At 37.5% G+C, this 17,164-nt stretch overlaps 1 protein-coding gene, 1 long non-coding RNA gene and 3 other non-coding genes across 7 annotated transcripts in view; 3 read left to right on the top strand and 2 right to left on the bottom strand.

The window, feature by feature from the left end:
- Window positions 1-17,164, bottom strand: part of Mib1 (mindbomb E3 ubiquitin protein ligase 1) — a 92,954-nt gene that overhangs the window by 26,173 nt on the left and 49,617 nt on the right. For all 3 annotated transcript variants that reach the window (NM_144860.3, NM_001364997.1, XM_006525811.4), the window contains exons 11-12: window positions 16,680-16,877; window positions 14,106-14,257 (exon numbers count right to left, since the gene is read on the bottom strand). In NM_144860.3, the coding sequence (NP_659109.2) occupies window positions 14,106-14,257; window positions 16,680-16,877 (350 nt within the window). The remainder of the gene's footprint in view (window positions 1-14,105; window positions 14,258-16,679; window positions 16,878-17,164) is intronic.
- On the top strand, window positions 1,013-14,100 carry Mir133a-1hg. Its single transcript, XR_877177.3, has 3 exons — window positions 1,013-4,976; window positions 6,525-6,700; window positions 10,467-14,100. It is a non-coding gene; the product is annotated as a Mir133a-1, Mir1b and Mir1a-2 host gene (long non-coding RNA).
- Mir1b (microRNA 1b) lies at window positions 6,839-6,960 on the bottom strand. Its single transcript, NR_035413.1, has one exon. It is a non-coding gene; the product is annotated as a microRNA 1b (primary transcript).
- Window positions 6,854-6,925, top strand: Mir1a-2 (microRNA 1a-2). The gene has a single exon (NR_029781.1). It is a non-coding gene; the product is annotated as a microRNA 1a-2 (primary transcript).
- On the top strand, window positions 9,430-9,497 carry Mir133a-1 (microRNA 133a-1). Its single transcript, NR_029547.1, has one exon. It is a non-coding gene; the product is annotated as a microRNA 133a-1 (primary transcript).

Genomic DNA, 17,164 nt, shown 5'->3' with positions numbered 1-17,164 from the left:
ATGCATCGAATGGTAAGTATAATTCAGTATTTACGCTTTCAAAACCATTAATATTTTTCAAAAAGCCAAAAAAGTCAAAGACACCTTAAAGAACATAAAAGAATTAAAAATCCTAGAGACTCAGAGAACCAAATTAAGAAATAAATGCTTTTTGGAAACCTTTCCTCACAAAAATATTTCCTATGGAAAATTCATGGAAGTGTCAGCCTCTACACTGACACTAGGACCTCAGAGGACGCAGCTGCAAATGTCTTTGATGGCAGAACTTTATGAATCCCATATAGGAAGTTCCAAGAGTCTTAAGAATAGGCTTTGAAGGAGCAGGTATGGCTCAAGAGGTAAAAGTGCTTGTGGCCTGAGTTTGAGTCCAGGGACTCATGGTGGAAGGTGGAAGGAGAGATCCCACTTCTTTAAGTTGTGCTCTGACCTCAATATGTACATCATGGGATTCTGATGCACATGTGCGAACACATTGCTTACGCACATAAGCTCATTACACAGATACACACATACGCACACAACTACACACAATAAAAATAGATAAATGTTTTTAAAATTTTAGCTTTGAATGGCTGGAGAGAACAGTTGTGAGCACTGACTGCTTCCTTCCAGGGGTTCTAGTTCAATTTCCAGCAAACAAATAGTGGCTCACAACCATCAGTAATGGAATCCAATGCCTTCTTCTGTTGTGTTTGAAGACAGCTACAGTGTACTCATATACATTAAATAAATCTTTATAAAAAAATTAAGCTTTGGGGGCACAAGAACCTCTAAACTTATTAAAACTAATGCTGCCAAGTACTTAAGCTTTAACAGATTTTTTGCTTTGAGAGTCTTGTTACTTATGTAGGCAAAGTTAGTCTTGAACTTTGATCTCCCTACCTCGCCTCTCACCATGACTAGCTCAACTCAGATTATGTGACTACTATACTACAAAACATATGGATATCATGATGGTCATATCATACGTTATCCACCACTCCATGCATCAAAGAGTGCAGAAAAAACATGAGAAAAAAAAAAGACTTAAAAGAAGTTTATAGCTTTCTACAAAGTTTAACCAATGAAAGCTGATCATGGTGACACAGGCCTGTAATTATAATCCTAGCACTTAGGCTGAAGCAACAAGGTCATGAATTCAACATAAGCTCAAGTAAAATAAAGACCTTGTCTTTTAAAAACTAATTATATACATATTTTTAAAACATGCAAGCTAAGTATCAACTAGGTGACACTGGGTGGATAAATGTTCACTCACTTTGTGGTGCTGAGGATGGATCAACCTTGTACATGCTCTGCCACTAAGCTAGACCCCTAGCTCTCTAGGATTTAAAACAGTTTAAGTTTTTTCTTTTAATTTAATGTTCCTTTTTTGTGTGCTCTGAAAACCACATGTCCCCTTGAGCTATGACAGTTTCACTTATTCTTTGTTTTTGACAAAGCTAAGAAGCCTAAGGAGTATTAGCTAGACACTCTGTATGTTTTCTCTTCATCAGTCTGGGGCTAGGGGACCCTGGCAGAATAACTACATGGGCAGTGAGTGCCTTCCATCACTTTTCACCTACTATCCACATGACCTACCACTCTCAATGTTACCACTGACAGGTGCATGAGGAGTGTGTGTCATAGCTCTCTGGTGTACACTGTCTCCACTTTTTCTATTCTACCCTCTTGACAAGCATTGCACAGCCCACACTCAAGAGGTGCAAAGTCATGTTCCCCGTCTGTGAGAAGCATCTACAGAGGCTAACAGGCACATTCTACACTGGAGCTACAGGGGATTCTCTTATATATATATACACACACATACATATAAACACACACATATATGTATATATACATAACACACATATATACATACATGAGTAAATTTTGTAATGATTTACTTATTTTTATTTTATGTGCATTGGTGTTTTGTCTGCATGAGGATTTTGGATCTGCTGGAACTAGAGTTGTAGGCAGTTCTGAGTTGCCATTTGGTGCTGTGAATTGAACACTGACCCTCTAGAACAGCCAGAGCTCTTAACAGTGGAGCCATCTCTCCAGCCCCTCTTCAGAGATGGTAATTAGAGACTTATCAATCCCTTTAGAAAAGTAAACAAAATAATACATGACCTTGAAAAGAGATAGTATTTTTAGGCCCAGCCTGCAAGGTAGGCCTGGAGAAAATAAAAGAAGAGACTCTTGTTCCCTCACCACCATACACCAATAATAGATCAGAGCAGTCTGCCCTCTTCTTGTTACAGAATGGGCAATTTTAGAAACACATCTTAGAACCTGGGACAGCAGCTAGAGGATCTTCTCTGCAGCACTTGCAGCTGGTCACTAGGAAAGCCTACTGCTATGCTGCAAGCACTGAAGGCTATGAAATTATACAACAGACACTATTACCAGCTCAATAAGTAAGTCAATTTCTTTTACTAAGCCAACAGACTATTAATTGCAGTCTCTAAGACTTGGTGTTATTTTTCCCAATAGAGATACACTCTTCCATTTATCAACTAGTTCTTCTCCAATAGGTTAAGGACACGGATGTTTTAAAGATAAGATCTTACTACCAGTTAAGCAGGCATTTGTAAATGGTGCCAAAAAAGCATTAAGTTCCAGAACAACTAATAGTGGTGCCTAGCCTAATCCCTGGCACATGGCCGTGCTCAGACATTTGCTGAATGATGAACAAATGAGTTCCAAGAAGCAGAGGGGACAAGCAGCTGTCTACACTGGTATGCGGTGCTCAAATGGTACCAGGCAAATCTCTAAGGCCTGCCATGCTATTCCTAATGTCTCTCTTCAGCAAAAGGGAACATTTTCTCAAATCCAGCAGGTAAACTACAGAAGTCTTGCATATTAGTATCACTTAATGTTAGAAAGATGTTAGAACAGCATTTTACTGGATGGTCAATAAACTTTTGTTTAGTTAATTTAAAATTCCCTTAATAGTAGTTAAAGCAGATTAGTACAAAGTCCAAGAAGAAACTTAAGAAAGTTAAGCCAAACAAAAGTTTTTGGAGTCATATAGTTGTATACATATATAGTTGTATACAAAAGGAGATTCTTTGCACATGGAAACCAGAGCTCAAAGTTTTCTGAGTGGAAAGAATGAAGAAACACAGGGCATCAAGTCTGAGCATCCAGGCAGAGTATTAGTAATACCACATCTTTGGTGGACTGCTGAACACAAGAGCAGGACTTCTCTGACTCATTTCAATGTCACAACCCAGCACAGGAACAAGGCACAGTGTTCATTGCTACAGCAGGGGTAGGTACTTTAGGACCTGAAAATTAGATTCTTTTAAAATCTAACATGTATCATCTCTTAATGTGCATAAATTTTGAACATTTGGAAAAGGTACAGTTTTCTAAAATTTACCAATATCCACAAAAGCATTCCTTTAAAATTCTCACCCCAAAGCAAATTAATCGTGAAGACAAAAGACTGTTAAAGACAGCCCCTGCCTGTGTGAGGTGATATAGTTCTACTTAACTCTTAGCTCAACGACTACTTACGAGAATATGCTTGAACTAAGAACAAGATACATCTGGTTTCTCCTGCCCAATTTTTCAGGTTTTTGAGATTTCAATTTTATCTTTATAGATTTGCTGGGTTTGATGTTTTAATACTACTCATTTTTGGTTAAAAATAAATATCTATATTTAAATTTAACCTGAATGCACTATTAAAATTCAGAACTCTGAAGTATTTGTTTCTAGGACACATACTATATAGCAAAGTTATGTCAAATTCATGACCACTTTAGTCTGTGGATGGTTATACCTAAATGGTACTTAGAACATTGGAGTCATGGCTTAAAGGAGAGGAAAGAGATCACTTTAGACTTAGGTTTAAGAGTTTAATCCACACTAAAAGGCATCGTTGGACTTGTAAATGTACATACAGTTCAAAGCACATCATTACCCATAGGCATTCCTACCATACTCTCACTAAGCCCTACGACAAAGCGACTGAAGTGGACACTGAACTAAGATTCTAAATACCCTTCCAAAGACTCCCTTATGCAAGCTTCTTACTGAGCTATCTCACGGTCACTATATAAATTCTACTCACCATTTCTATTCTCCATTCAAGTGCTATTTATTATTTTTTAAATAATTAAAAAATAGTAACCCTAAATATAACTGTACAAAAATCCCTACAAGCCAACATCTGTGTAATACATTACTATACAAAACATTTTAACCATCAAAAAAGAGTTGGATTATGAAGTATTTTGGTAGCAGAGGGATTTTTACATCCCGCAGATCTGCCTGAAGATTGTCTTGCTACCAGCCAGGGCAAATTTGTTGCCCCACCCCACCTCACCCCACCCCCGCCGCCCTTTTTCTCTTCAGGGCTTCTAAGTATAGTGACAGCCGCGTGAGGTTTTCCTAGTCTCAGCACAAGCTCGGGGAGAATCTGGGAAATGTAAGTGGAAACATGAGACACGGCTCTATTTAGCAGTACTTAAAAAAAAAATAGCAGGACAAATGGCAAAGCAGTGTTGGGACCACAGGAAGAACAATCAATAGGCAGAAAGCAAGATAGAATCCTCCTCAGCTTTTAGATCGACAATCGACAGCTGAGAGACTATTTTTTGCTATGGCTGACTAAATATGGTCAGGGAAGAGAGAGGCACAAGAGAGTCTGTTTGCCTGGGAGTGCATGTTTCAAATGCTTAGCTGCCTATAAAGCTCGAGCAGCCTAGGCTGTGGCCACTGAGTCGGGAAGAACATAGGTTGGCTTCTGTGGTGACTATGTGGGAGTCCTGACCTCGCTTGCAGACTTGACCTCTGGATATAACAAGGTAGCTTCACTCCAGATCTACCACTAACCCTGGAAACTCAAACTCCTGCTCCTCCAAAAGAATCCCAAAGCAAGAAAGATGCAGAATATTTCCTGAGGCACCAGAAGAACCCAGTATGGTCTGGTGGGCACAGGAAACTGGGTGAATGCTTGCAGCTAATTGGGAGAATGTGAGGTGTGTTTAGGGTTTTGCTTGCAGTGGTTTTTTGTTTGTTTGTTTGTTTTTTTAAATCTTAGATTACAAAATTAACATCCTCTGCAACTTTTCCCCTCTTGTAAATCATTTCATCTAACAAAAACCCTAGGTACATTCTCTTTGCCACTGTAGCAACCTTCCCATTACTTAACTTTCTCTACATATCGATATAATTGATATATTACATTCTAAATTATATGACTAATGTTGATTCAATTTGAGAGAGAGAGAGAGAGATTGCATGCCTGCATGCACATCTGTGTATATGTGTCTTTCTATGTCTATGAGAAGAGCAAGGGAAAAAGGTAAAATTACGTTGTTTTTGTATATTTAACTTGTCTTTCAAATGTATCTTACAAGGTAAGGTTCTGTGTTCACTTACACTGGGTGCTTACCTCACCCAGCTTATAAAACCAGTGCTGAAACAGCAGCAGTGTGAAAGAACGGTCATGATGTGGTGACTGCAATGTTACTGTAGGTCACTACATCTCTTCCCTGTAAGTGGGGCAGGACACTAAGCTCACAGGTAAATCAAGCACAAGAACCAACTTGGAAGGACGCTTCTGACTTTCTGCATGCTTATCTAATATTGACTGATATATATTCTCATTGTTAAATTAATTTATATCTGGGCATAGGCTAATTTCAAAGCTCAAATTAATAATTTAGTTTTAAAAATGCCATTGTTCAAACAGCATGCCAGATAACTTCAAAAATATACAATCTACCACTAACATTACATCACTACAGACAGGGTCTTTATTGTTTTCAATTAAACAGTTGTTTCAATTGTGTCTCGCTCCTCTAGTAAACCTGCATCCCTGCCTCCAGAGCACAATAGCTTCTAAAGGCTACTTCAAGATTTGGGTTATGAAATGTCTCCCCTTGCTTACTACTCAGGCCACAGACATCCGCATGCTGCTGCACGGTGCAGGTCTCAGCGGCACTGCTGACTGAGGCCCGCGTTGGCAGCTTACTAGCTTTCTTCATGGACTGCAGAAATCCTATTCCCCCACTTCCCTCCCAGCACCCCCTTTTCTATTCTTTACCAAATCTCAAAGCTTCTCAATGTCTCCTTTTGAATTAACCTTCAAAATGTCTTAGTGACTATAGGCCACTCCCAAATTATTTTTTTTTTCTTGTGCTAAATATTCAAGGTAAAACCCAGAGATTCACAGACTAAAGTGCTTCTCCTCTTTTATGGAGACTTTGGAAAAGTTATTTTAGTACTTTTCCATTATATTAAAAACCATTTTTAAAAAGTAATCTCATACAAACCAAGCACGTAACTATTTGAATTTGCATTCAATGCAAACAGAAACAGAACAAAAACTTGGCTAAATGATTTGTAATCTGTTACCTTGAAAATAAATTTCCATTTAAAAACATTAATTCACTCACACAATGAAATGATCCAATTTCAAAGCCTGTGCTAACTGTAACTTGTTTCTCCCAATAAGTTTTAAGTAGAAGTATCTGGTTTATAAAAACAATTTAGACTAAATTGATTATCATCTGTCTGTAAAGGATCTAGAAGCAAATTATAAAGAAGAGGGAGGCACGACGGAGAGAGCAGCAAGCGTGCTAACATTTCTGAATACACTTAAGACTCTGCTGACTGCATCTCTTGGAAAAGAAGCAGCAGGGCAAAGCATGGCAGTGCTTAAAAGAACCACAAGCAGAAGTGGCATTGATGGGATCAGGTAAATCTGTTGTAAAATTCAGTCTCTGATAAGCTAATCTCCGCACTGGATCCATTACTCTTCCAGAAAAGTAATCCAAATGTCCTACTAACAGCTGGGTGAGGTGGGCTGCTTCATGTTTTCACAGCTATCGGCCGGCGCAGGAGTGCCTACTCAGAGCACATACTTCTTTATGTACCCATATGAACATTCAGTGCTATGGAATGTAAAGAAGTATGTATTTTGGGTAGGTAATGTCCGCCAAGAAGAAGCTAAAGGAAACTTTCCAGGAGGATGACTTCCATACTCTGAATTCACCTGTAATACTAACAGCCCCATTCCAAAAGGACCAGCCATTCACTGGGAAAACTAACATCCCTTATACTGTACTGAAGAGATAAGTCCCGTGGAAGTGGATTTTAATTTTCACATTAAATCATACTACACTCTACACTGAATACTCACGTGATTAAAATGTGACTACTACAGAGGAAATAGTATTGCTAGCGCAAAACAGTGAGACACAGGATCAACCATTATCTGTCTTCACAATTGGATATTTTAGTGTCTCACATCTATCAAATCAGGACCAACAAATCTAATAAGAAAAATAAAGCAACAAAAAGCTGATTTTACTCATATAATAGCTATTCTTCACATGTGGCAAAATGTATAACCTATTAAAATCAGAGGATCTCGTAAGCCAAAAATTTTGGTTTCATTATTTTCTTTTCTGACAGCTATTGAAACTATAATGTTTAAAGACTATCTTTTAAGTAAAATTATACTGCACACATGAAAACTGGCTTTTGTCCTTTTCCAGCTTGTCAGTTCTTAACCCAATCTGTACTTTAAGTGCAGTTAATACTTACAGCATGAAAAAGAATGATAAAAATGGCAAAACCCTAGGCCACAACTAAAATGTAAACAGGATATATTGGCAACAAACTGTCAAAAACCTGAGTCTGTATTGTCCTTGCTTATATCAAATGACATTGTTTTTCTCACAATGAGTTATGAACAGCTACATTAGTTATTCCACAGGTCTGAAAGGTTTTCATAATTCTTTAAGAAACATTTTCACAACTAATAATTTGTTACAATCCTTAGAGAATATTAGCTATTCATTTATAAAATAAAACTGAAAACTGATTTTGTTGCTTCCAAGTTCAGCTTTTGTCTAGGAGTGTTTTGAATCACTTGAAATGTCACATCCAGCACTTAGATCAGCTGTCCCTTTTGAAGTGAGTACATGTTAAACTCTGGGCATCTGCTGACACTGCTATTACTCAAACACTTCAACTGTCACCCTGACAGGGATAACAGATGCTGACACTATCAGATGCTGGACTATTTTTTCCCATGGCCTCTCCTTGTCCTGATATGGCCAGTACACGAAACTCAATGATCCAAAAGCACACTTGAGCAACTGCACTTGCTGACTGGCTGCCAGGGACCTACTAAAATAGAACCAGGCAAGTGCTATCTTCAGCACTTAAGTTTAAGCAACCAAATACCTGTTTCACTATTTGGAAAAAATGATGCAAAGAATTAAAATTACATTAATTTCACCAGAAGCACAATAATTAACAACAGATGTAGAATAGAATATTAAACTATTTGCATACTGTCTGAGATTGTGTTGTCCTTCTACCATATTAGTTTAAAAAAATAAAATTATATGGTATTTCCCTCAGCATTCTAATTTTACAGACAAGCTATAATATATCAAACTTTTATTGTATGAGTATGTGTCAGAAGACATTCTCTTCAGGCAGGAAATCTCCAACAGAATCACATCAAATGCTTAAGTACTGGTTTTAAAGTATCACATGGTAGGTTTTAATATTCAAAATTCAGGGATTATAGCCAACTACCATACATCAATGTATCACTAACCTTATAATAAGAACAATCTATACTCAAAACAGCATAGAATTTAGTCAAGAAAATAGATTTTTAAATTTTATTTTATTTTTAATCTATTTTTTACACTCCACATTCCATTCCCCACCCCCACCCCCCTCTACCCTCCAACTGTTCCACATCCCACATCTCCTCCCCACCCCACCTCAATAAAATAGATTTTTAAGAAGGTTAATTTCTGAACTTAGGGTTAGTATGCCAACATAAACAAAAGCAAAGAATGACACTGAAGATATGTGTGATGTATTAATAAATTAAAGGACAGAGTTACTTTCTTAAGGCCATTCTTATCCTTCCACTCCGTATCAGAACTTGTTAAGTCCTCAGCTAAAATAGAAGCAGTACAAAAATATGTAGCTAACATGACCCTTTTTCAACATCTAGTTTAATTACTTAAAAACCTGGTTTGCAGGCATGGTGGCAGACTGCTTTAATTCCAGCACTTGGGAGGCAGAGGCAGGCAGATCTCTGTTTGAGGCTAGCCTGGTCTACAGAGTGAGTTCCAGGACAGCCAGGACTACACAGAGACCTGAATGAACAAACCAACATGGTGATAATTTAGAAGCATTACTCTGAAACACATGATGATTTATCTGTTCTTTCAAATGTTGGTTTTGAAAGGCTACTGTGTGCATTTAAGAACTAAGTAAAGATGCACTGATGTGAGCTGCAAGAACAGCAGTGTAGGACATATGCCTAAACACGTGAATTTTCTGTTTAACAACTGGTACACTAGTGTGGGAACCTCTAATACCTGTCATGCTATATTTCTACAAAAGAGCATTTAACCTGTTTGGATCCTACACCAGCAGCGGCAATGCTTTGCTAAAGCTGGTAAAATGGAACCAAATCGCCTCTTCAATGGATTTGGTCCCCTTCAACCAGCTGTAGCTATGCATTGATTACACATGGACAGCCAGTGTTTTATGAGCATGAATTACATCTCAACTTACTCAATTCATACAAACTGTAACTAAAAGCAAATACCTAGCAACTGTCAACCTTATTTGGAAGAACTAAACTGGATAAAGATGTTTCTTAAAAGCTTCATGAAATGTGATAAAAAGAATTTCAAATAAAGTTATTTATTTGTGGTTGTGGTATTAACTTTTCATTTTAATTAATAAAATGTAAAAATTTTTATAAAAGCACTTTAAATCTTAGAAGTGACATAAACTTTTCTTCTTCTGAAAGTGATAATAAAATGCTTACTGTACCTCTAATAAAAATGACAAAAATATTTGAGAAATTCATCAAAAACTCACCTAAAAACATGATGGGAATATCTCACTTTTCATATGGGCATACATAAAAGTTATTTTTTTTTAATTCTTAAAGTACTTGGTGTGTATCTGTCTGTGTCTGTATGTGGGTCTGTGGACATGAGTGCAGTTGCCCACAGAGGGCAGAGACACTGGGTCCCTCTGGAGTTACACACAGGTATAAGCCATCTGCCATGGGTGCCTGAAACTGAACTAACATCCTCTTAAAAAAAAAAAAAAAAGCAGGCTATGCTTGTAACTACTGAGCCATCTCTCCAGTGTGCATGTTTTAAGTTACAGAAAACCATAATAATATTTAGTACGCCGAAATGCAGTAATGATCTTCAATAGGACTAAGCCTTCAATTTTGCCACAATTTAACTGAGTCTTAGCAGAATGTTGTCCAGGGACAGACTTTAACAATAAGCATCTAATTCTTCTGACTCTGAACCCAAAGCAAAGGTTTTGTAATGTTTAAAACAGAAAGAAAATGCTAAAACATTACTACTTACTACTTAGGAAGTTTCTCAACTCTTCTCACTTGCCAGCTGGCAACCCTTCACTAACAAACATGCCATTGCTCTGTCTTTGTCCTTCAGAGAAACTTTCCTCACAAGTGTCTAAGTGAAAAGAAACTGAAGGAGACAAAACCAGAGACCAATATCCACCCAATTTTCGCAGTAACTACAAGAGAACTGCAAATGGTTTGCGTTGCTTACTAAGCATACATCTCAGCAATGGTGAAGGCCGGCAGGCAGGTGCCTGGGTAACCTGGGACGCCTGTTCATCCAAATAAAGCTGGCTTTCACTTCTTAACCAATCTTGATTTACAACAGAAATTTTACCCAACTGAGATATAATAACAGGACTATCTAGAGGGAAATATCTCTACAAACATCAAATATCTGGCTGGAGATACAGTTGAAGAATGTCTTGCATATACAATGTCCTGGGCTCAATCTCCAGTACCCCCAATACATAAACAAAAACACCAAGTATCAGAAAATATGATCAAGGTTATTCTGAGTTACAATTCCTAACCTTACAAATTTACAATATTTTGATCTGCACCTTCAAGTCCAGGTTTCAAAGCATACCTTCCATAAACATAAGGCACCTAGACTTTTTTTTTGGGTTTTTCGAGACAGGGATTCTCTGTATAGCCCTGGCTGTCCTGGAACTCACTTTGTACACCAGGCTGGCCTTGAACTCAGAAATCCGAGTGCCTCTGCCTCTGACTCCCAAGTGCTGGGACTAAAGGTATACACCACCACTGCCCGGCCTAGACATATCTTCAAGTCCAGGATAATAAAAGTTTTTCTTCAGAAAAGTACATCCAATAATTATCAGTTATATGACGCTGCTGATGCACTGCTGAAAATTACTGTTATTAACTAAAAGCAAAGCCAGGAAGTACACTCAGTTTACACATACATACATACATATACATACATACATACATACATACATACATACATACATACACATACATACATACACACACACAAGTGCATATGCCAATTCTGGAAACTTCCCACATTTTCAATCATAACAAGTGGAAATGATTACAAGCAAACTTGTTATGAGATGAACTTTTACAATGTCGAAAAAAAGTTAATGGAGGAAAAAGTGCAAATGTTCCAAAAAGAAAAAAGAAAAACTCTCAAAAACACCAGAGAATTATACTAACTAAAAGAACTATTACTAGTTACAATTAAAGAGGAATAGAAGTCCAGCATACAATCATACTAAGTAATTCTGGACTGTATCAAAACAAAAATCACAAAAACAGGATAAAATGTTATAATATGGATGACAGACACATTAACAAGTAAGACTAGAAAATGCTCAAAGAAAAGGAAAATGTTAATACATTTGTTAATATTTGACACTGTATCTTAAAAAAGGGAAAATGTTAGCATATGGAAATAATAATGTGCCATATCTGCTTTTTTAAAATAAGAATAAAGGCCCAAAGTCTAGGAGAGCTAACTTTAATAAACCTCAAAGCATCCCAACATGCTATCACAATTGATACATATATTTATTTAAACATTTAGTGTTTTCCAATAAAAGTAGTATATGGCAACCACAGTCACAGCTGCCCAAAATTAATTGAAGAAAAAGGAATAAGGGAGTCATGTAGCTTTAACCAAAGCCATTTTGTTATATAAATTACTACATTCTCCTTTCTTTTAAAAATATTTATCTATATATGCATGTGGGTGGTGTGTGCCTTGTAAACTGTAGAGGTCAGAGAACAAGTCGCAGAAGTCACCTCTTTCCTTCTCTAACTGGGTCCTGGGGACTGAACTCATGTCATCAGGCCACAAGCACCGTTACCCACTGAGCCATCTTCTCTAGCCCCTTTCTTTTCTTTTCTTTTCTTTTCTTTTCTTTTCTTTTCTTAATGTCATCTAACACAAAGTAGCTGGTTGAAGGAGTCACTGTTAGCATTATTTTCTGAAAAATCCAAGAATTACAAAGAATTCTGTAATTAATTATACATTATCTTCTTGAAATCTTGTGGTGTCTTTACTGTTAAGACTAATTTGAATGTCTACTGTATAAATGTGGAAGACATACACATGAATATGAACATCTCTAGTCCTCATGGAAAAGGAATATGGAAATGTACACAGTTAACAGACCGCACTAAGCAGGCCACACATGTGAGTAACAAACACAACAGAACTCTATCAGAGAGGAGGAGGCAGTTGCAGGTGGGAAGAAAGGAAAGGTGGCTAAGACAACACGGTCATGGAAGAAAACGTTTAAGAGCCGGGAGGAAGAGAGAAGACAGCCACTTTAGACGGTAACACAACTACAGGGCAAGGGAGGCTGGAAGATTTAATTAGTGGGAGAAAAGTCAGAGAGGGGCTCTAGACACTCAGCCCATAACCCCAGCACTAAAGACTGAGGCAGGAAGATGACAGACAGCTCCAGGACCACTTGAGCTACACAATAAAACTATCCTAAAAAAGAAAAAGAAATGGGCTTGAATGCAACCCCAGGCATATAAATAAAATGAGGCTCTCACACTCAACCAGAAGCTAGTCAGAGGGCTGGGACCACAACTTGATGGCACAGTGCTTCAAAGCTGCCTAAATACAATCACCAACAGTGCTAGCAAAACACCAACTTAAGGCCTTAAAACTTCAGCTTTTAAAAGAACTGAGACGATGTACACGATGCGCTGAGAAGAGGCTTATCATTGTTGTCATCTGTCTTAAGGCTGGAGACATGATAATTACTAGCTCCTTTACAATGCAAATGTATGAAGAGTTCAAATATCTGTCATCTGAAAACAATTCAGTGTGTACTGGACAAAATGGCATTGAAGCACCGAAAACAGCAGTCCCAAAAAACCCTGTTGTCTTCTGTAACTACCCTCAAGTGGTCATCCTAAGAAATTTTAAACACAGCAAAAGAGAAAATTGAAATATGATATAAAATACATTAATGAGCGATGAACATGTAAAACTATCCAAAGAATTTAAAAAGAAACCCACACACATATTATGGAATTCCAAAGAATAAGTATTCACAATAGCTGGAGAGATGGCTCAGCAGTTAAGAGCACTGACTGCTCCTCCAGAGATCCCGAGTTCAATTCCCAGCATAATATGGTGTCTTCACAGCCATCTGTGATGGGAATCCAATGCCCTCTTCTGGTGTCTGAAGACAGACATTTTATGTATAATACTCATATACATAAAAAAAATAAATCTTTAAAAAATGTCACAATAGATAAAGCAAACATCAAAGTGATTAGTTTTCTTAGTCAATATATTATAGTGCTTTACCTAACTATAAGGAGATACAAGTTGTTTATGAAAACCTTATCATTTGTACTTGTCTCCAAAAGCAGCCCTCTCAAATTTTAACCAGCAATCCCTTTTATTCTTGTAGAACACCCATTACTAGAATATAATTAAGGCTCCTTGGTATCACATATCTAAATAACACAATTGATCATAAATACCTGACATCATGTAAATGGATAATATGTGAGATTAGAAGACAACTTGAGAAGGATGTTGAAGAAGCAAAAAATCTTAAGGCACGTTTGATTAAAATCTTTAAGTATTTTATATCTACATTCAATAGACTACTTCCCAATATTTATACTGGAGCAACATGTACCTAATGAATGAAGGCATTCAGGAAAATGACTACCACAGGCAACAGGAAACCATCTTTAAGTAGCACCTAAAACAATAAAGGAGGACCATTACCTGGGGTTCCCTCTCAGTGCAGCATGGTGCAGGGCATTGAACCCGTTATTGTTCGTGATGGTCACATCTGCTCCAGCTTCCAGAAGAACTGCCAGAATGTCATCCCGTTTCTTACTTATGGCATCATGGAGAGGGGTGTCACCTTCAGAATCCTTTTTTTTTTTTTAAAGTTTAAAGAGACTTCCATTAGTTCTCCTTCCACTGATCACCACATCAACAGGACGACTTTCACTACTGCTAAACAAAGAAGCAGGCTCTCCAACAAGCGACAGCTGTCAGTCAGCAATCGTACTCCTGCTTCTTGTTGGTCCATTTCTGACATGGAGGTAATGGTAGTGGTGGTTCTTTCTGAGACTATTCTCACACTGCAGCCTAAGCTGACCTTTACCTTACTCTATATAGTTAGGCTAGCTTTGAACTACCGACCCTCCTGCCTCTTTTTTCTGAATGCTGGGATTATAGGCATGTAGTAACACACCCAATGTGACACTCTATTGTCCTTGTGTACCATGCACAAAGCCTTGGGCTCCATCTCCAGCACCATAGGAAACGGACATGACAGTGCATACCTATAACCCTAGCACTTGGGAGGTGACAGTACAAAGATTAGAAGTTCAAAGTCATTATCATCTACAATGTCAGCCTGGGCTACAAGACACCCTGACTCAAATATTAAAACAACCTATGGCAGTACTTGTAGGCCCCAATACCATGAGTTTAAGGCCAGTATTTTCAGCCTTAATTACACGAGTAGCAGTAATTTTTCGGTTTCCTATATATTAATAGAATATGCATCCACAGGTTGAAAGTCAACAACTATTGTGTTTTCAGAGGGCGGAAAAGTGGCTTAGTTCAAAGTAGAAACAAATCCAATCAAAAACTCTAATTTCTGAATCTATTTTTTTTAAAAACCTGTACCTGTATGTATAGGATGCAGTGTGTGGTACAAGCACAAGACAGGTGTTTACACCCAGAGAAAGACAGCAGCTCCATTCCTCTACTCTTCTCACTTACTCACCAGAGACAGGGTCTCTGCCTACATAGCTAGGCTGGCCGGCCAGTGAGCTTTGCAACCACTTGTCTTCAGCATCCCAATGTTATAGACATGCCCAGTTTGTTGTGTGGGTGCTAAATATCTGAGCTTATGTTCCCTTGGTTACATAAGTGCTCTTACTCACTGAGTGTCTCTTTACTCCCTCAATCTACCTTTTGTGGAGGTATTTATCATTAATCAATTTATGAATTGATTAATGAATTCTAATTCAGTATCGATCACCTGCAAAAGTGAATTATTTGGCGCTTATATACAATTTGTAGCTTTCCAATTGTTTTTATAAATTAAATTTTACTGGAACACAGCCATATCCATTCATCTATATATTAGCTATGATTCCTTTATTCTGTAATGGCAGAGATGTATGGCCTTGAAAAAAAATAAAATACATGAAAACCTATAGTATCATCTGGCCGTGTTTAGGAAATGTTTTCCAATCACAGGCACTCACCTACATAAGGTATTCCTAACCGGAGTTCAATCCAATCACCTACCTCTTATTTGGTGGCACTAAAAATGTGCAGCCTTTCACCTTTCCATGGGTCCCTGGTCTGTCCTGCTTCCTGGTCCCCATAACAGCTATTCCAAAGCATAAGTCTCAAGTATGCTTTGTCTATTACAATCCCTACACATAACTGTCTCCCACTTCAGGTTAGGAGCTCTCAATTCCTTCCCCTTAACAGAACACTCTCGGTTCTTCCTCTGTTCTCTAGCCCTGCCCCCTACAGGCAGGATATAAAGCTACATCCCAGTTTGGAAGAAATCATTCTGGACTGAGCAGTACCTGCCACTCTCTCTCTTCTCCCACTCCTGGGCTTCAGCCATTCCCTAATATCTACAATCATTCATGCCACAAGCTATTTAAGATCACAGTGATTGCTCCTGTTGTCTTCTAATTATTACTGCACTTTCAACTTAAAGAAAGTAGTTTTACATATCTGAATAGTGCTCAAGAACATTTATTTAAAAATAATACTCATTATTTATTATAAATTATTATAAAATGTACTTAAAAATACTTTTATTTAAAAATAATATTTCAAGTCTATTTTGTTAAAAATGATCAAGATAGAAAAAGGGCTAGAAAGAAACCCACTGACATTTTATTATATGCTGTATTATTTTTCTATGAAATTAAATACTCATTCCGAATTTTAACCTTGTGCATACAAAAAAAACAGTGTTCATGGACACAGACCATGTTTCTCTTACATATATGGTTTAAGTTCATCTAGTTGCTAAACTAGCTTAGAAATAAATCATTTTTAGGCAAAATTTTTGTTTCAAAACTCAGGCTATTTTCCTTCCTACTTAAATCAACATAATATATTTTCCAAAACAGACTTAAACCTAGAATAATAAAGTTACAATGAAAATATTTAAATAGTTGCAAAGTAAGTTATTTTATATTAGCCTGTATCTTGGATATCCTTCACAATAACAAATTTACTACAGAACTTGGTAAGTCACTTTAACCAGTCCTACCAATGCCTGCTTAGTATACTCCTTTCAAGTCTTACCTGGAGACTGGGATGACAACCAAAATCCAACAAAGTCTTCACAACTTGAAGATGACCTTTATTGACAGCAATATGAAGAGGCGTCTGTCTACGCTTATTACGAGCATTCAGGTCAGCACTGCCTCGGTGTAGGACTTCTATGACAGCACCCTCATCTCCAAAGGCTGCATGGTGAACGGCTCGATCTCCATCTTTATCCTGAAGGTCAGCATGAAAGTTCAATCAGGGACGAGTTAAGAAAAAAAATCTAAAGCTATAAAATATCACAAACAAAATTAACTGCAGAAAAGTTGTGGGAAAGTAAATATAAAATGACTATATAAGCTAGTCACATTACACCATATTGAACTAAGCCAATGCCAGGGTATTTTACTAAAACAGTAGCACTAGGGATCAAACCTAGGGTCTCACATAGGTGAGGCACATGCTCTACAGCTAGTGCCATCCAGCTCATAACAAAAAGTCTTTTAGACAGAATCTGATGT

The sequence above is a fragment of the Mus musculus genome, chromosome 18, assembly GCF_000001635.26.
Source record: "Mus musculus strain C57BL/6J chromosome 18, GRCm38.p6 C57BL/6J".
NCBI lineage: Eukaryota > Metazoa > Chordata > Mammalia > Rodentia > Muridae > Mus > Mus musculus.
Note: the sequence above shows the minus strand (reverse complement) of the source record. Positions and strands in the feature narration are given on the sequence as shown.